Source organism: Cydia pomonella, chromosome 12 (genome assembly GCF_033807575.1).
Source record: "Cydia pomonella isolate Wapato2018A chromosome 12, ilCydPomo1, whole genome shotgun sequence".
Lineage (NCBI taxonomy): Eukaryota > Metazoa > Arthropoda > Insecta > Lepidoptera > Tortricidae > Cydia > Cydia pomonella.
The window spans coordinates 12,264,466-12,284,286 of NC_084714.1; the positions used below are offsets into that span (position 1 = coordinate 12,264,466).

A 19,821-nucleotide genomic window follows, 5' to 3' on the forward strand; every position below is an offset into this window, starting at 1 on the left:
ATAATAAAATGCAGGTTTCTTAATAATAAACTAATTTATTTTCGTCATTAAATTTCATTTGATTAATTAACTAGTAGACAAACTTAATTAATTAACTAGTAGAGAGGGATTGGATCAGCTTGAGAGGCGCGTCTCAAACTAAGCACAAGCAGTCTTGGAGGGGACCCGGCCAGCTTGACGTTGCACTGCTCCAAAAGAATTTTCCATCGGACTGTCGCCCGTTCGTCCGCTGACATCGCTTTCAAGTGAGAGGCCTGGAACAGTGGAACATAATTGTAGTGATCACACTTTTTTATCTACTTTTATAAGTAAAATATTAGGGAAGTGAATTATCGCGCGCGATTTTTTAATCTACCGGAACTATGTAACCCTATTCGTCTTTTATAGAGGGTTAACCATAGTAGAAAGAGTAAAAATATTTAATTTGTGACCCATTTCGTACCTTGTTACAGTGACAATAGTATGAGGTCTCTAGTGACTTTCATGTTGTTTGTCACTGTGACACGGTACGAAATGGGTCACAAATTAAATCTTTTGACTGTACCTACAGGAAAATTGTGTGACCTCCACAGTTAAAACAATTTTGAATGGAACTATAACTTTGAAATGTAGGTGGGAATCAAACTACATATGTAGTTAGGCTCCTACACTTAGGTTAGCTAATAGGTTTATTGCTGTCTATTGTCAACGTTACATGTTTGACGCGCCCCCACTATTAGGTAGAGCTTATATTATCTGTATAGACTTCTAAAAAGTAAGTTAAACTTTTACCCAGTATGTTTTAAAATTTTGTACACTAACGTACCGAATAGCCAAGGACTTCTTCCAATATATTGACGGGAAGGCGAACATTTAACTCTCCCGTATGATCTGCAAAGCGCACTCTCAATTCTTCGGAGTTTGGGTCCCTGAAACAATAAATAGAAAAGTAAGGTGTCTCGCTAAACCGGACCCATGCTTAGGAAAGCCCTGTCCTCAAAGTTTCATACGTTTTTGTGTAAATGGGTTCAAATTTTGCGTTCATGCTAGTACAGGTCAATTTACAAGCTGGCACGAATGGAAAGAATGAGTGAATGAAAAATGTGTATGACATTAACCAATAACATGGCGGCTTACACGGCGCTGTACTGCGCCATGTTTTACGTAACGTATTGTCAAACGTCAACTTTTGAAAATCAAGAGTTATCGCAAAATGTATGGAGCTGTACAGCGCTATCTCTGTAACCTGTCAAATTCGAAGCACGAAATTGTCTTAGATTTTACGCATCTTACTCAATCAATGTATCTTTGATACCGATGCATGTGTCACTCATACAATGAAAGTTTCGTTCATTCCATTCGTGCTTTCGTGAAACGACCTGTACCATAGATAAAACTGCAAGTTCATATTAAACATAAAAAAATAAACGATAAGCCTTATTTGGTACGGTCAAGGAATTAAAATTTCGTTCCTTGATAGTATGAAGTCTCTTGCGAAGTGGTACGGATATTAAATACTTTAACTGTACCCAGTGGCCTAACTAGCATGGGTGGCACCCGGTGCCGAAATTGTGGGTGTCACTCCAAATACAATTAAAACTTGTAAAATATATAAAATAGTAATATATAGTCATTTATGTTTAATATTCCATGGCTCAGAATTTACCCCATCGCTTTCATTTTAAATTCTATGAACTTTCAATAGTCCTTACACCCTGTCGGGTGCCGCGTCTGCGTGCGTTAATAACACGGGCAAAGACAGCATCTGCTCGATGTAACCCTTACATTTCGTAAGTGTCAAAAGGGCATCTTCATATTGGCGTCGGCTCTGCGCACGCCTCCCAAATGTGCGGGTCACCAATGTTTCGTGAAAGATATACAAATAAAATAATTTATGATAAAACTATTTATTTGTTAATTTTTTTTACTTAATGACGTATAAAATTTATAATAAATACTTGTAAATTTAGTAAATAAATAAATATTATAGGACATTATTACACAAATTGACTAAGTCCCACAGTAAGCTCAATAAGGCTTGCAGGGATCGGAAACAGGTATTTTTTGTATGGGAACGAAAACGGTATTTTTTCGTTCTTTGTTAATTACTTCATTTCTAATTAGGCAATACGAAGTCGTTATCTGAAAACACAACTGAGTCCTACATTTAGAGTATAAAATAAACCGAAATATATGGTTATTTCGATGTTTTTGCAAAAAACCGGTTCCGATCCCTGAAGGCTTGTATTGAGGGTACTTAGCCAACGATGTATATAATATATAAATATTTATAAATACTTAAATAAATAGAAAACACCCATGACTCAGGAACAAATATCCATGCTCATCACACGAATAAATGCCCTTACCAGGATTTGAACCCGGGACCATCAGCTTCGTAGGCAGGGTCACTACCCACTAGGCTAAACCAATCGTAAAATATTAATATTCCACATTAACACTTGCAACCTCAGATCATCATAATTTATATTTTGCGTTGCGTTATAAAAATTAAATAGTAGATATATTTCATTGTTCAAGTGTCAATATTGTTTAATCTGGATTTAGCCATTGTGCCCGTAATGCCCGTAAGTAATTTCTGATTAATTTTAATTTACTGAAACACCACTCACATGAAGCAACTGATTTCGCATATTGTTATAAATAACTTTAGTGCGACCATTTCGAGATTTAAAGAGATTCTGTAAAATCCCATTTCACAATTAATTTCAATAAGTCCAGAGTCACCCTATTAGAAACAGCGACATAGTTTGTCAACTGCAGAAATAATCACATCTTTAAAAAAAAACCTCCACAGTGGTCCTGAATAAAAAACCTACGAGGCACATATAATTCAAGGTGCCTACGATGAACCCCGAGAGATTTTAAACACGCATTTCTCTGACCAAAAGAAGAAGAACATGTTAAAAGGTTATAAGATCATTTGGCCTTTTTTTTCCGATTTTTTTTCAAAGTGTTTCTAATATTCGTGAGCATATGTCAAACTGATTACAGTGGTGGTAAATAAACATGTGTAGCACTATACCCTACCTGATGGAGTACAAGAGCTTGAATAATTTCCTTACATACGAAATGAATATGCGTAATAAATTTACATATTTATACAAATACCTAGTTATTATTAATATTAAAAGTCATGTCCAATCAGAAGCATAAAAATTATACAGCAAAAATTTAGGAATAAGTAGTGTAAAAACAATTATACATTAAAAATTCTAGAATGGACAGGCAATTTGTTATTAATCTTACTAGCTAAGCAGAATATGATCAGGAAGATACTGTCAAAATATCTCGGGTTCCTCGTGGGCATGTTGTATATTATTTCCTTAATGGCGGTTGTGCCACCTGCCACAGGTTTACGAATTTTTATAGGTGGTACTACTGATGTTCACGGTCGTGTGTCACCCCTAAACGGGTTGGGCGGACCGCCCCCCCCCCCCCCCCCCAGCTACGCCACTGCCTGTACCTACCTTATGAACATACATTTTGTAGAGTAGGTACCTATTTTATACACTATACTTGTATTAGATTATTATTTATTTATTTAATCTTTATTGCACAATACATGAAGGTACAAATGGCGGACTAAATGGGGGATTATTGTCGAGTTATCAATTTTTAATTGGAACTATTGTGATTCATCAGCGGCGTAGCGTGTGTGTTTGCCGCCCGGGGCCCGTCAGAAATTTGCCGCCCCTTTTATGACCAACATTAATTAATAGATAAGAAAAAGTTGAGTAAAAATGGTAAAATACAACAAATAAGTTCAAAAACTAAACTTCGACTATTGAAAATCGGGCTCAAAAATTATGAAAAAAGAAAAAAATCTCATCTGAAATAATCACACAGAAAATACTTAATATATGTCATCTTTTAGATAAAGAAATATAACAAAACATAATTTACCTAATAAATTTTGTATACAATGTGGGAACAAGTAACCCGACAGATTTTAACCTCGCATTCCTGAGGTCATTAAAGAGCAAAAAATGTTGCATGACTTTTGGTAAAATTTGGCAAAAAAGTGTAGGTATGGGTTTTTAATTTAAAGGGTCGGGGGGTGATGATTTACTGATGAATGATTCCACATACAAACTTCAACCTCTTTTTCTCCCTAACGACCTTTTCCTCCCCCTTTTCACCCTTACGGGGTCATTTTCCGGTTAAAAACTATCTACATACCAAATTTCAATTAAATCGGTTCAGCGGTTATTGATTCCCCGTACAAAATTCCGCCCTCCTTTTCAGAATCAGAACATTTATTTGCTTTCACGTATAAATACATGCAAATACAATTGTAAAATATACTCTAAAGTACTTACATGCTAAAACTGATTATTCTAAGGTTAGGTATGTATGGGAGTTATGCATTTTAAAATTAAGGGGTACGTACATGTCATTCAATAGGACTAAGTAAAAATAATAATCAATCATGATAATGTGAGGAGTATTAATTAGTCAAGTGAATTCGCGAAATATTCATTAATTGTGTAATACGGCCTATTAATAAAGAAGTCTTTTACTTTTTTCCCAAAAAATCTAAAATCTTTACAATCCTTAATGTCTTGGTTTAACTTATTAAATATTTATTTATTACTTATTTTATATTATTTTTATTTTTCTCTTCCTTAGTGGCAAAAAATTTCAAGTGTTTGATCTTTTGTTTTGTGTGTGTACTAATACTATCCTACATACCAAATTACAGCTAACCTAACCTAACCTAACCTAGCCCCCCCCCCCCCCCCTCGCTACGCCACTGTGATTCATTATTATAGTATGAGTGAGTAACCCATGCAATACCTATAACGACACGTCTTCCTTCAAGATTGTACCGGTGTTTTCCTCGCGATACGAGGGTTCTGGACACTTTCAATTATTTCATACAACTATAAACAATAAACATTGAAGACCACAAGTAGGTATACTTATACCACGTATACTTATGTATAGTGCCATCTATAGGCAAATCTACTCACTAATTTGTGCGACCAATGTATTTATTGGATGCGTGTGTTGGTTTTCTAGCGATAAATCTTTATTATATGATCCGATTAAAAAAATATCCAAAAAAGGTTTTTTAGAGTAATCTCAAAAGAAATTTCAACACACGTAAAGGGGTTAAATTGCGAACTAAGTTCGGAAATGTAAAAAATATCATATTTATTCGGCAAACTTTGGAAAATTGCAAGTGCGTACAGAGACAGACTCCGCCGCCGCGCGCTCGCCGCTCACGCCCACGCCGCCGCCGCCGCTTCACCGCCCATGGCAGTCTTCATATTGGATGTGGAATATGTTGGGTTAGCGTTGTCTCGCTATACATATAGGTGTGCAGTACTCACGTGACGAGGTCATCGAGGTCCAGCTGCGTGCAGAGCGCGTGCAGCGAGGCGCAGAAGGGCGCGGCGGCGGCGAGGCGGTCGCGCACCTGCGCCGCCGACGCCGCCGCCGCGCGCTCGCCGCTCCACGCCGCCCACGCCGCAGCCTCGCCGCCACCTACCACATTTACTTGACTTTCTACTGGGCTGCGGAAGGCCATATATACATCCACATCCTCTACAGTACTATAATATAATATATATATATTTATAAGTAGTTCGTTATTTTAGCATTAGAAAAAAGGTAAACAATCTTGACATGTCTTTTTATTGAAAAACGGTTTTTATAAATCAGTATGTAACTATCACTTATGAAAGCAAGAGAATGTAAATGATCGTATATGATTTATAATTGTTCCATATTTGCCGTGATTTATTTTTCAAGTGTTTTTCAATAAAAATACACGTCAAAATCGCTTACCTTCTTTCTAATGCTAAAAAAAACGAACTATAAGTAGAGAAATGACATGACCATATTCGCAGTGGTCTGTATCCACACCTTGCTTCGAGTTCTTACAAGAAATTAACAGAAGTTATTTTACTCGTCATCAATAATTCATAATATTATCAAAGTAGGGGCAATAAATATAATATTATTATTTCTAGAATATAAAAAATATATAAAAACACACTTTATTCATTATTCTTTAAAATAAATTGTTTCATTTCCCCATGGTCTATTTCTGTTTTTTTTATAATTATGTTTAGCCCTTAAGCTATTAATAAAAGGGTCTGAAGATGTCAAGAGCATGTTTATTATGTCTTTAGGGTAACACTGTTTTTTTGCGTCAAGGACTTTATGATAGGGAAAATGTCACAACCTATTTCTTTCGACGCTTTTCTAAGCACATCGTACTGATGTTTTGTTAGATCCGCATCTAATAATAAAGCCAAAGCTTTTTCTGGGCTGAAGACAGGACATTTAACGGAGATTTCTCGAATTTTATCGGCAGCAGATAAAATCGCCTCTTCGGGATAATTCTCACATAAACTTCTCACTTTTTTTAAGAAGTCCTTTTGAAGGTCCTGGTTCGGTCTCTGGTTTGGTGTCTAAGGTATCGGCATTCGAAGCTGAAGGCATTGTATGTATTGAAAACATACCACTGAGCCAATCTTAATTTTTGTCAAAAAAATATTTTCTCACCCTTGATGAAGCTTTCCACTTTTTTGTGAAAGTAGGTAAAAATTGTTTACTTAACTGAATATAGATTTGGCCAAGTATTGCTTCTGAAAGATTTGGATATTTAATCTTCAGGCTTTCAATACACTTATGCACATCCCGGTCACTTGAAATAGCAATTTCGTCTAACTCTGCATTTGAAATGCTGAAACTTGCCATGACATGACTATCAATAATAACTATGTTACTTTCTCGAAACGATAATAGTAAATGAAGAAAAAGACAACTACGTACACATTTTATACCCAAATCAAGTTATTTGTTCATTAACTACCCTCATTAATTAGTTTATCTCTGTCATTATTTTTCCTACATCTCAATAAGCTCATTACTTAAATGGTCTTTACTCAAAAGTTTGTAAGTACTAGCAGCTAGAATCAATTAGATAATCATATTGGATAATTAAGGTAGTTTTTGGTGAAAAGGAAGGAGTAGCTTAAAAGTAATATCCAATTGAATGTTGAATGTGGCCAAAATAATGACCATGTTGTTTAAATCCAAGCCATGCCCTTACCAATACATGAAATCACTGATATTACCTATCATAAAAAATACCTTAATGTACGGCACATCAAATAAAAATCATATTTTGGATATTTTACCGATAGTTTTAGAAATATATTACCTGAAAAAACAACTTTTTTGACGAAAAATTCGTAAGTGTTCAGCATAACGTGTTCCGTATTATTTATTAACAAATAAATAATACATCAAAATTAAAATCCTTTCAGTACAGGGTTGTACTGTAAGATACTATTCTACTGTAAGATATAAGTCAAATAAATGACTTTAGTTCAGGGGTACCCAATCTTTTTCAACATGCGGCGCAGTTACAAGTTTAGTATTTTGCAACGGCGCCCTTGTAAATTTAAAATCACGGTCGAAAAAGAGTGACACGACGCTATATTATTTACCGATGCGAGCGCTCAAATAGGTACCCGCGAATATTTGTGGTTTCGGATAATGATAGAACTCACGGCGCCCCTCTTTACTTTCTACGGCGCACCAGGGCGCCGCGGCGCACACTTTGGGAACCCCTGCTTTAGTTAATATGTAATTTTTGGACTTTATTCCGCCCCTGAACCAATGTGCGGCGGGTGCTCTGTTCGTTATCTCTTTCCTCTACAAAACGGAAAAATGCTGGGATCGACTACGAGAAAAGCGCTACAAAAACGTTGTCTGTAAATGTGTTAAGAGGGAGCGTAAAGCCAGGAAATTAGAAGGGAACAATAGAAATGGGATGTCGCGCGAAACATGCGACGGAAGATATGGTATTCCGCAGGCCTAATACCCCCCTAAAAAAATGGGCCGTTTTGGGACTAGCCAGGCCAAATTTAGAGTTGAAGACCCTGGGGACACTAATGAATTTAGAGTTGCACTGTCGCGATGTAGGTGTTTGTGCAGGTGTATCTTTAAAAATTGTTTTCTAAAAGTCTGGGCCATATGAAGGAACTTACGTGTATTAGCCTGGTTCCTGACATACAGCAGCAGCGCCTCGGCGTCGGCGCTGTGTGGTTGATGGGTAACCACAGACCGCATCGACACCTGCACGCCCACGCGCCCGCGCCACGACACGCGTGCGTCTGATATGAACAACACGCTTTCAAGCGGACGCCAGTCTTCAGCCCTAGAATGATGTATCGATTGAATCTTTTTTTAAGGTTCCGTGGCCAAAATGGCAAAACTTGAACCCTTAGTTTCGTCATGTCCGTCTGTCCGTTTTTTTTTTAAAAGAGGTCTCAGCGCGCCGAAAGCATCCTTAAGTTAACGTCACAAGCCTACTTAAATAAATATATTATAGGGCACTTTTTTGTTTATAAGCGGTTATTTTAGATTGACACTTACGAACGGATCCGATGTTGGGCTCGACCAAGGGTCATTTATATACCTACTTCTTTTTCACGAAATATCAGAACATCGTTAACAATCTTTGAAATATAAAAAAAATTAAATGAAATGTAAGATTTTTGCAGAAATCGCGAAGATGACTCATCGTTACGTCAACCAGTCGCAACGCGATTTCTGCAAAAATCTTACTGCGCACTGGGATCCCACATACCTAATGATCTGAGGACCTAATAGAGTTTCAACGCCAAACATTTTTTTTACACTTAAAATATTGTTATCGATGGCGATGGCGATGTCATCAGTGATGACCGAAGAGCTGGCGGCTTCCTTGCACAACATATTAGTATTGCGGAGAAAATGCCGCCAGCATCCAATGCCTTAAATCATTGCAATGCCTCATGAGCCTATTTTAGATTTAAGCTAGTTTTAGTAATATCTATTATGTAAATAAAGATTATAATTTACATACAAAAAATAATCACCTTTGTATAGTATCAATGTCGAATATAGCAAGCTCAATGGAGGCGGGCGTGGTGTTGTCAATAATCTCCACGCTCCGCAAGGTCATGTCCACACCCGCTTTGGTCTTGATACTTTTCACCGGCTTTACGGACTTTACTACAACCAGCAAATCGACGTACACATTCTCCCCTTCTGTATAGGATATACAAAACAATAATTTTATATAGTAAAAACAAAACATTAACTCAAGTGGAATGAAATGCAATTTAATTAAGTGATTAGACAACCATGACGACACGTATGCGTGACATAACTTCTTGAAGTTATCCCTCCGTTATTCGATTAACTAGTAGTTATCAGGCCGTACAATTAAAATTTAAACTATAGATCGTGTCATTCAAGAAGACACGTGCGTTGGCTCGTGTCCTCATGTTATTAAAGGTTAGATTTGTCAAATCTGCGCCTCATGGTGAATGACATGAAAATCGCTGATAGCATGCTAGCAGTCCGGAAATAAGTAGATTTACGATTTTCAAGGTAGGTAGTGTTATTTTGATACTAAACATAATAGTAGTGTAATATTTACACATATATGTAGTCGCCGAGTGTTATTCAAGCAGCAAAACTGCCAGTTCGAGCGGTCTCAACAAGAACGGCGTCAAGACCTGTTCCGGTGACGTCACATCGTCGTTAATAAATACCCTGACGTAGCCAACGGAGCATTCATTCGCTAACCAGCCGTCGAGTTGTAAAGAAGTATCAGATTAAGTATTGATTATCTTGATTATAGGTATTAATTAGCTAATGTTGCCTTTTGCTATGCATATCAATTAATTAAAATAAAGTAACTGTATAGATTATGTTTGAACTTGCTAAGGTTGCTTACATGTTGTATTTAATAAGAGAATCAATTAATGATTAAATATAGCACTGTACTATTATCCACCCTGTCTAGTTGTAGGTTTATGGTACAATAAAGAGTGTTATTTGGTATTAACATTGTGTTTCTCTCATATATTAGGTAATTACAACTGGTGATGATCGATATCTACTCCATTAAAACGCTTTGACGACAATGTGTCGTGATTGGCGCTGAAACATTGAAGGCAAAGTTTACTTACCCGGCAGTTTCAGCACTTCGCCTAGTCCGTAATAACCGGAGGACGGTTTGGACGGTATGTGCAGGAGCGGTAGGAACGACGCAAACGAGTCCCCGGTGTGGATGCACACGTCGGACGTCCCCTCGTTCAGGACTAGGTCGAAAGGGGAAGATACCTAGAATATTACACATTTTGTGTCGTCAAATTATTCAGATCTTAGGTATAAAATTGACAAAATTAACAAAAGTATTCAAAGCCCGAGACATAAAATGTACCTACTTCAATTTGGAAAATAGTCCCTTCACTTATGCCGAAGAAAAATATTGTAGTTGTAACATGATTATATAGGTAAAAGATCAGTAGATATACTTACTAGTGGTCTATACGCATTATTGCCGCTTTTGACGCATATCTTCGGTTGTGAAATTTCGACTGAAAAGGTATTTTATTCAGTTGTAACAAGTACATGTAACTGATACAACAAATATCTCGTAGCACAAAATTTAGAAACTTCATAAAAAGTTTTCCCTACTGAAGATGTGTTGGTTGTGGACCACAACTTGTGGTAACTATTACTAACTATTTATAAAACTTATGAAAATAAACTTACCCACGTCGCCAACTAGAAATCTTTCATAAAATGTTAAGGAAAAATATTCCGAGCCCCAGACGTCGACATTAATGGTATCCACTTCCGAATCTCTCATAGTAAAAGACGTAACACCTCTAGAATCTCCATTTTTCTTCTTGGACCCTACTGTACGCGGCTTATTTTTAGCAATAATAATTCCTACAATTAAGGCATTATTTAAGTTTATATTTAGATTATTCAAACGAACTCTTTGAACTCCTGACATTTTATTGTGAGTATTTGGAATTGTAAATATTTTTTTCCGAGTTGCTAACTTATGAATACTTCTTCCATTAATTTCAATCGGCCTGCCGCCATAAAATATACTGTGTTGAGTACCGGATATGCATGTAGTTTTTTTTTTTTATAATGAAAGCCGTACTTCCGTTTACCGGTTTTTTTATTTGTCTCTATCATAAAAATCTTAAGCATTCTTTACACGCCATGCAATCCAACTATGGAACCCACATGCAACCCCTCATGAATAGAAGCTGGCAACATTGAAGCTATTCCAGCAAGACATTAAAACGTGCATTTATAAGAGCAGTCTTTTTTTTGTTATTTCTTTTAATGGAAATATTGATATTGAACTTGCATACATCTTGCATATCGATTGATGACAGAATGTCAAGTGTCAACGATGTAATGAAATAAAAATTAAACAAAAACGCTGAAAATTTTCACTTATCATAGATTTGAAGACAAATCATTAATGATAAAAATCTGTGGCTGTGTCAGCTCACGTCGCGTTATCATTGTGCCCAGTGTTATCGATATTTTCAGTTTGTTTTTTCTATACTATGTAACCTATGTGAAAGTGTCGGCGTAGTATATAAATACCTGTTAATATTTATAATGTTTTTGGAATTCCTTGTTATCAAATGATTACTTAACATTAGCGTCCCTCAACTACTTTACTGACTTCCGAGTTAAAGTTTTTTAAGATGTATTTTACTTATATGCTTCAGTAACATATTGGTAAGTGAATATTATTATTTAGAGACACATTGCCGATAAAAGGAAATTTAACAATTAACATGTATAATAACTTACGTAAGGTTTCACTAATAAATGACATATTGTTTTAGATTACCTTAAAATAACAACTTACAATAAAATGGAAGAATCAACTTTCCTCCTTGATCCAGCTAAAGCAGATAATTTATATCCAGCACTGTTCCAGTGCTTTACTATTATATTATGTGGGTGAGTTGAAATCAATTGATATTTAATAAAAAATACTGAAAAAAGAAAAAATCATCACATACCTCTGTTATGAAAATAAAATTCTTAACAAATTGATTTAATTAAAACAGGAGTCAATATATATTTTCATATTGTAGGTATATTGCTGGCCGCCTAAATGTGGTGTCACAGACAGAATCAAAAGGGATTGGCACATTTGTGGGCACCTTTGCCCTTCCATCACTCATCTTCTTATCCCTGGCTAGACTGGATTTCAGTACAGTCAACTGGACATTCCTTCTGGCTATACTATTAGCCAAAGGCATTGTGTTCTTTGCCGTTATGATTGTCACCATTCTGGTGTCCAAACCAGTGAACCTTGGGAGAGCTGGTATATTTGCCATCTTTTGCACACAGAGCAATGATTTTGCCTTGGGATATCCAATAAGTAAGTATTGAAGTGTGTAGACTTACTATGGTGTTATTCATAAAAACTTTACTGGCCTGAGTTAGCTATGAATTGTTTGTCTTTATCTGTCATTTTGACTTATGTATTTGTAAGAAAGGGATAAAACATAATTTAATTAAATCAGGCCAGTAAAGTTTTATGAATAAAGGGGTTAGCAATCAACTTTTCTTGATGGAAGTAATTGTATTACAGTCTGCAAGTTAAATTATTAATCAGTAAGGTTGTCACACTCTTTGAAAACTGCAACAATTTGTATGAAAAAAATACTTCACATGCTGTAATATTGTGTTGTTCATTTATGTTTTTGATTAAGGATCTAAATATAAATTTCAGTCAATGCTATCTATGAGCACACACATCCAGAATATGCTCTCTTCCTATATTTGATGGCACCAATATCGCTAGCAATACTAAATCCAGTTGCTTTTGTGCTAATGGAGATCAAGAAACAACGAGACAATGCTCAGATAGTGACCACATCGCCTGAAGGGGAGAGATCAAGTGAACTGTGCAAGTTCAAGTTGTTAAGGCAAATAGTCAAAGGCATAGCTTTTAACCCTGTGTTGGTGATGACAGTGCTGGGTATTATAGGCAATATTGCCTTTAAACATCAACTTTCGCCATATATTGAGTTGCTACTGAAAGTAAGTATCAGTGTTCTTTATTAAATCCGGCGACCGGTTTGGCCTAGTAGGTAGTGACCCTGCCTACGAAGCTGATGGTCCCGGGTTCAAATCCTGGTAAGGGAATTTATTCGTGTGATGAGCATGGGTATTTGTTCCTGAGTCATGGGTGTTTTCTATGTATTTAAGTATTTATAAATATTTATATATTATATATATCGTTGTCTAAGTACCCTCAACACAAGCCTTATTGAGCTTACTGTGGGACTTAGTCAATTTGTGTAATAATGTCCTATAATATAAAAAAAAAAATAATAATAATTTTTACTTCATTATAAAAACATATGAGCAAAATGTAATGTGTCAAAGAATTTTGTAGTAGTGCTATGTGCTTTAATTTGAATTAGTAATTAAGCCCTAGTACTAGTTAATTCAATTACAACTTCCAGGTGTTTGGAGACTCTTTTTCAGCTACAGCACTGTTCTTATTGGGGCTCAGGATGGTTGGTCAAATACACAGACTGAGAGGACCGGCTCTGTTGCTGCCTTGTGTCCTAATAATGGTTAAACTGTAAGTTTAATTTAATTTACTTTATGAAATAATGACATTATGACATTATTTTCCTTAGAGTGTTTAACAACTGGAGTCGCCCTTAAGAGCTTACCTCTCTGTCGAAAACCTGGCCAATGGTCATACTTATTGTATGGATTGACATTTAGTTGACATGGCTATTATCATAACATACATTTGACGTGCTCCTACCCCGCAAAAATCGGCAGACTGCATTGTACAGAAAATTAGAGACAAGACGTCTCCAGTTGTCAAATGCTCTAAGTTATTTTTCCTATTCATTTTTGACATAGTATCTTGAGTTCAGCGCTGGCCCAAGCACTCGATCAGGGTAGAGCGAGATTGAGTTTTGGCGCCCTTGGTTAAACTTTTTACCCAAATTGCAGTTTGATAAAAATAATGAAACCAGGCCAAAAGCAAGGCGGGCAAATATTACCCGTCCGTCACGTCACAATATTAGGTTGCCCTGAACGGGGGCTGTTAGTGGATATCATGTACTGTCAGTTGCAGAGGAAAGTGACTCCCCCAACATAGAAGTTTGTATTCAAAGGTGCTAAGCAAATAGGTAGTATTGTTGATGTACATAACAAACAAAAGGGAGTACGTCTTTTACTAAGTAGTCCTTTTTTGAAAGCTCAAAAACAATCCAGGTCCGGAAGCCCAAAGCTTACCACCTCGGCGCGTCCCGTGCAAGGCCGAAGGTCAGAGTCGGGAAAGCAAAACTTGGAATCCTACCAAAGGCCAAATGTAGCTAAGCTCGGACAAAAACAAATAGCTGCGTTTTAAAAAACAAGGCCGAAAAGCAATCTCTTCATAGAGCTCACGACTAGAACAAAAAGGCCAGGCCAAAAGAAAATCAAATTGCAACAATGGCCAAGATGGAGTGACACTGAAAGCCAAGCTCCACATAAAGTCGAAAGCCCAAAGTGTTTGATTGCGAAGACAGAGCTTGGAATTGAATCAATATGATTTCAGCTTTTGTGCTGCTCGTTCTTTGGCCTCGCTTGGAAGCGGAACTTGCTGGTATACTTCGGGACTTCAGCCTTCACGGGGCGCCGAACCTGACCGTCAGGCCTTTTCGTCATCAATTTATTTTTATAACACTAATATATAAAATATTTTTATAATACGGCTGTAGTAACTCGGCCTGCGGCCTCGGGATTCGGGATGCGCATTTCGATATTTTGGCACTACGTGGCTTCGAAGTCCTAGGAAACAGAAGGGCGCGCTGTTTCCTAGGACTTCGAAGCTCGCTCCTCATCACGCTTGCGGTCCATTGGCTCATACAAAATCGCGCCTCGTTGGACGCTCTGCGCCTTTGGCTTTATGCTATGAGGAACTCATCTTTTATATTTAACGGAACGGAAGTATTCAAACCCGAGAGTAGACGGAAAAATCAAATTATCTTACCGCCTAGCAAGTTTGTTATGGTTAAAAATGGTCCCTTCTATCGATGTGTCCGAATAATGCAAAAAAATCCCGATACTGTTAAACAATTCAGCGACGTTAAGTTATTTAAAAATAAATTAAGGAAGATACTTATTGAGAAATTTTATTATACCATAGACGAATTTTTTAAGGATCAATCTTTAGCGAACATGACATAAAACATTTAATTTTATATTTACTGAGAATGAATTGAATTTATCTACACATTTTCTCTAATGTATAATATTGGCATATACGTAATTATGTTGACATGCACGACTTGTAATAATTATAAACTAACCTACTAAATTGCTCTCATGTTTAAATTTAGTTTAAACCTAGTGTTGCATGATAATTTTTTTATTGTAATTTATATTTAGGATTAAGTAACATGTCCCATATTGTATGCCCTAACAGGGTATCATGTAGGTACCTACTAAGTCTAAAAAATAAGATCTTTATGTACTGATGAACATGATAAAACAATGGATTAAATGAAATGAAATGAATTTTTTTGCGTAGCCTAAGAAGCCTTCAGGTCCTTGCCCCATCTAATAGACACTTAGCCTTTGGGCGTGTACTTACTTTATCTGCCTGCAGCTCCGCTTTCGGTAACTCCACCTGAAATAAAATCTCCCCTTTCACGTCGCTCCCAGCAACACAACACAACACAACTTACGCATGTTGTACATGGTAGCGTTATTGTAGTGCAACTTTCAAGTTAATCTTTGATACAACTAACCATTGTCGTATTCGAACTCATCTCGCGCCACTTTAAACCTTTTTTCTAAATTTTTTTCACTTCTGGATTTTGGCGCCTCACATTTGGCGCCTAGAGCGGTCGCTCCACTCGCTCTACCCTATATCCGGCCCTGCTTGAGTTTAGTATAGTAATAGCAAAACTATACCAGAATCTATATGTTATTTTGAAACAACAGAATGCAAGTTACATAATTTAAAACAAACAATTTTTATTTTTTCGTGTTAATTTCTTCTTTTTGAAAGTTGATAAAAATATTCATGTAAAAAAACTGGAACAAGCAAATTATTTATACATATTTCTTTAGGATTGTCCTACCAGTGGTGATGAGAGAGAGCGTAAGCGCATTGAACGCAGGAGCAAACGATTCTGAAACATCTTCATTGTCGACCTACGCATTCTTGTACGGAACCATACCTACTGCACCTGCAGTTTTCGTCTTCTCTAATCTGTACCAACTAGAAGTTGATCTGGTAGGTAAAATATGTTATATAACTTGCATGCTTTAGAATTGTGGATGACCAAGAGGACAGTTCCTTTTTCATAATGCGATTTAAATTTATTTAATGCTTAAATTAATATTAAATATATATACTTACCCTGGGCCTACAATGTGCTGGGAAACCAATGAGGTACCGGAAATTGCAGTTTTGCGAGACAGACTGAACCGCTAGTGAAAGTTGAGGGTATATACGCTGGAAGGAAAACATAAGGAACTAAGCAGTAGTAATTGTTGGGAACTTTGGAGAAGCCAATAATGAATAGTCAACAACTCATCATAAAATTAACTTAATTCCATTGCTGGACATACGTCTCTTCCAAGGACCTTCACTACGGCTGGTCTTGCGCAGCCCTCGTAAACGTTGCTTTGCGAACGTGACCCGATCATATGTCCATTTTTTCAGTGACCATGATATTGATACTCTCTTATGCCTACTATTTTAGCAAGTTCAACCATCTTAACATTTACTTCTTTCTAGTCTACAACGCACATTAAATGAAAATGTACAATTTCAGATGGCTTCATCAATGGTGATCTGTACATTCCTGTCAGCGCCCATAATGTTCATGTCAGCCCAGGTGATATCAATCAACAAAGACTACGCGGAGCAGATGAAGAAGTTTGGTTTCCACCTGTCTATAGTATCTTTAGTGGCATGTGTGTGGGTGATATCGGTGTTCATCGTGACGAAGAAATATAAGCGTATGCCACACAGATTGACCTTGTGTTTAGTGGTGTCACAGGTAATTAAGTTTTTATATTTAATTGAATACAAAAGAATATTTATCACTGCTTAAATATTTTATAATTTCTCTAATGGTTTTCTTCAAAGTCACTTAAGAATACTTTCCTTCACTCTGGATTCAATGTTCGACCTACGCCATATAGGTACGGTCACGTCTGAAAATATCGTTACGAAAAAAGGGCCAAAAATATGTATACACGACTTTATTGCCCATATATTAAGGTAGTGTATACATATTTTACGTACCGATATTTTCAGACGTGACTGTACATTTTTATGCTCTATATTTACTCTAAAACTCATTAGACACTTAATAATATGCAGTATATTCTAAAACTGGTCACTTGCGTAAATTTTGCCGATTATTGTTAAGTATTTGCATTCTCTCCAGGTGTCACTCCAGTTCAATGGTGGGAAAAGTGCGGCCAGCGGGCCACCTTCGGCCCACGAAAGGATTTTATCCTTCGAAATAATTAGTATACTGCAGTGGCCCGCGATAATTATTTTTTTACGGTCCAGCCGTATAGACTAAAATAATAGATGCATACGTAAAGTAGCCAGCTGGATTAATGAACAGTTTCAAATCAAAATATTTTTTTGTGCTATTCTGGCTCTCCTCTAAACTTTCTTAAACTTTCTGTCGCCCCATGAAGAAAGTTTGCCCATACTGCTCCACTTAATGACCCTGGACGAAACTGATCAAAGCAAGCTATAATCGATTAAAATTACCCAAGTGACCCGTTTAAAACTAACTTTACTCCCGATTACGACACCAACATTGTTACAGCTGCTGCTAGCTATCAGCGTGATCTGGGGCGGGCCGCAGTCGTCGTACACGCCATCTTGGTCGGTACTGCTCCAGCAAACGCTCTGTACCTTCAGCATGTACTCCTGCTTGCTCTGGACTTCCATGCTCTCTATTGGGCTCCTCATGTTACAGGTAAAATGTGAACTTATTTATGTTGCTTCTTAGCTTTGCGATGTCTCTTGGGTCACATTTGAAATGAATACTTAAAAGGTAGCATTGGCCAAAAAAATACAAAATGATGAGCTAGTGACAAGACACAAAAACAAAACAGTTAGTTGATTGACGCATACACATTGTTGACACGTTATCAGTCAATTGTTTTTAAATGTCTCTATTTTAATTCTATAATTCTCTGAAATATGTTAGATGGACATCATGAATATCTAATCATAGACACAACAATAATAAGACGCAACAAGTGTTTGATACTTACTGTTGGCGTGTTATTAGTTAGCGCTCCACGTAAATACTAGCTAGTTGATGTTAATTTCAGCTTGATAACTTCACGCGTTCCTGAGAAAAATGGTCTTGATAGACGGACAACAAAGTGATCCTATAAGGGTTCCGTTATTGCCGACTGTGGTACGTAACCTTAAAGATGAATAAAGATGAATGTTAGAAGTGTTGAAGACTTTTTACAAGCTGTTATTTAACTTACCCGGGTACGTCCTTAAACTACGTCCAAAAGAGAGGTATGGGCATTGTGAATGTCATCTCGCTTTGTGTGGTAGGGCACAGCCAGTGGATGTCATTCCAGATCTAGAGCAGAGCCCAACTGGGGAAGTACCTCCACCTTACAGAAAACAGCAGCCAAATAACACTAGACCCTACTCCCCTACTCATAGTGTTGTGTTCCTGCCGGTGAGTAAGGTTGCCAGAGCTCAGCGAGGGGGCGGGTTTAGGGTCGGCAACGCGCATGTAACTCCTCTGGAGTTGCAGGTGTACATAGGCTACGGAGACTGCTTACCATCAGGCGGGCCGTATGCTTGTTTGCCACCGACGTAGTATTTAAAAAAAAAACTTGCTCTGTTAGTATGTATGGGACAAATGTTGCAAGTTAAATTTGACCCACTTCCTGGTTTCCGATGAAGCTGAAAATTTGCATACATATTTAATAGGGTGGGTCGATTTTGTAAAAATAATATTTTTTATGCTGGGTACGTTTAAAAAGTTGCGTTTTGGTCTGTTTAGCATCAGAAAAATAATAAAAAAAAATACCGATATAACTTTTAGCCCTCTACCATGGCTTAAATATTTCTAAATTATATATTTTTCGACATTTTTATTTTTGTATCTAAAATGTGTTCTAAAGCTTTTTTTTTAATTTTATAGTTTATTCATTCATTGCGAGTATCGGAACGTACATTACAATGTTCTTTTTTTTAAATCATAGACAAAAGTAAGCTTTCTTGCGTCAAAACTGTCAAGTGAATTTTCGCGTTACCCGCCAATTTGTTCATAAATTTGTCAAGTAGTTGTTCTCATAACTTATTGATAGTTTTTAAGTAAAAATAAATAAAACCAAATGAAAATTTTATTAAACATTTAGTAAACTACATAATAAGTCAACTTTATTCAAGTTTTGTTCATAAATATGAGTGCTAAACAATCTACCGTCAAAACACGAAGTGAAGTTACTTGCCCTTTGTTTGGACCACCTTCAGATCTTAATGTGAGATTGTTACCGACGATATCAGACACTATTAAGTATATACTTATCGTAAGACACCGTTTGCAAGATCTTAATTCCGGAAAACAACCGTCGATAACCCATGTTTTTGCTTGTGTGAGCTGCGACATCGAGAAGATCTGGGCTTCCGCTTCTATTCCTACTGTAAGTCCCAAGAGAATAAAAGAGTTGTTAAAAAAGTATTACGACGAATACTTAAAGTTAATACGATACCCTAAAAGTAAAATAAACGACAACTATAGGGATAAGTTGACGAGCTTTAAGAACGGCTGTTTAACGCAACTTTTCGACATTGCAGCTTGCAAGTGCACGATTGTACTGAGTACCGATTATTGTTCCTGTGCTAAGCAAAATAAAGTACCAGCCATCGAACAAAAATTTCTACTAGATCAACGATCTCACAGACAAATGATTATAGCTGGTGTAGACAAAATTCAGACTCAA

At 36.7% G+C, this 19,821-nt stretch overlaps 2 protein-coding genes across 2 annotated transcripts in view; one reads left to right on the forward strand and one right to left on the reverse strand.

Annotated features, from left to right (window-relative positions):
- Window positions 1–15: 15 nt before the first annotated feature.
- LOC133523615 (meiosis-specific with OB domain-containing protein) lies at window positions 16–10,956 on the reverse strand. Its single transcript, XM_061859296.1, has 8 exons — window positions 10,576–10,956; window positions 10,339–10,397; window positions 9,987–10,140; window positions 8,886–9,057; window positions 8,013–8,182; window positions 5,340–5,493; window positions 806–908; window positions 16–254 (listed from the first exon to the last, which is right to left on the reverse strand). Exons 1-8 carry the CDS (start codon window positions 10,820–10,822, stop codon window positions 96–98), a joined length of 1,218 nt encoding a protein of 405 aa, XP_061715280.1. The 5' UTR covers window positions 10,823–10,956; the 3' UTR covers window positions 16–95.
- LOC133523626 (lysosomal cholesterol signaling protein) overlaps window positions 10,839–19,821 on the forward strand; it is a 32,946-nt gene continuing 23,963 nt past the window's right edge. Inside the window, exons 1-8 of the mRNA XM_061859310.1 lie at window positions 10,839–11,574; window positions 11,685–11,802; window positions 11,940–12,229; window positions 12,584–12,894; window positions 13,323–13,444; window positions 15,940–16,105; window positions 16,650–16,877; window positions 17,667–17,819. Of these exons, the coding sequence (XP_061715294.1) occupies window positions 11,714–11,802; window positions 11,940–12,229; window positions 12,584–12,894; window positions 13,323–13,444; window positions 15,940–16,105; window positions 16,650–16,877; window positions 17,667–17,819 (1,359 nt within the window). The 5' untranslated portion in view covers window positions 10,839–11,574; window positions 11,685–11,713. The remainder of the gene's footprint in view (window positions 11,575–11,684; window positions 11,803–11,939; window positions 12,230–12,583; window positions 12,895–13,322; window positions 13,445–15,939; window positions 16,106–16,649; window positions 16,878–17,666; window positions 17,820–19,821) is intronic.

What these genes read in the sequence shown, in the direction of transcription:
- LOC133523615 (XM_061859296.1), bottom strand. Translation starts at nt 10,822, where the DNA reads ATGTCAGGAGTTCAAAGAGTTCGTTTGAATAATCTAAATATAAACTTA. An exon ending in CAGGAACCAGGCTAATACAC is followed by an intron (nt 5,494 to 8,012) that starts GTAAGTTCCTTC and finishes TAAATGTGGTAG; the next exon opens with GTGGCGGCGAGGCTGCGGCG. An exon ending in GACCTCGATGACCTCGTCAC is followed by an intron (nt 909 to 5,339) that starts GTGAGTACTGCA and finishes TTATTGTTTCAG; the next exon opens with GGACCCAAACTCCGAAGAAT.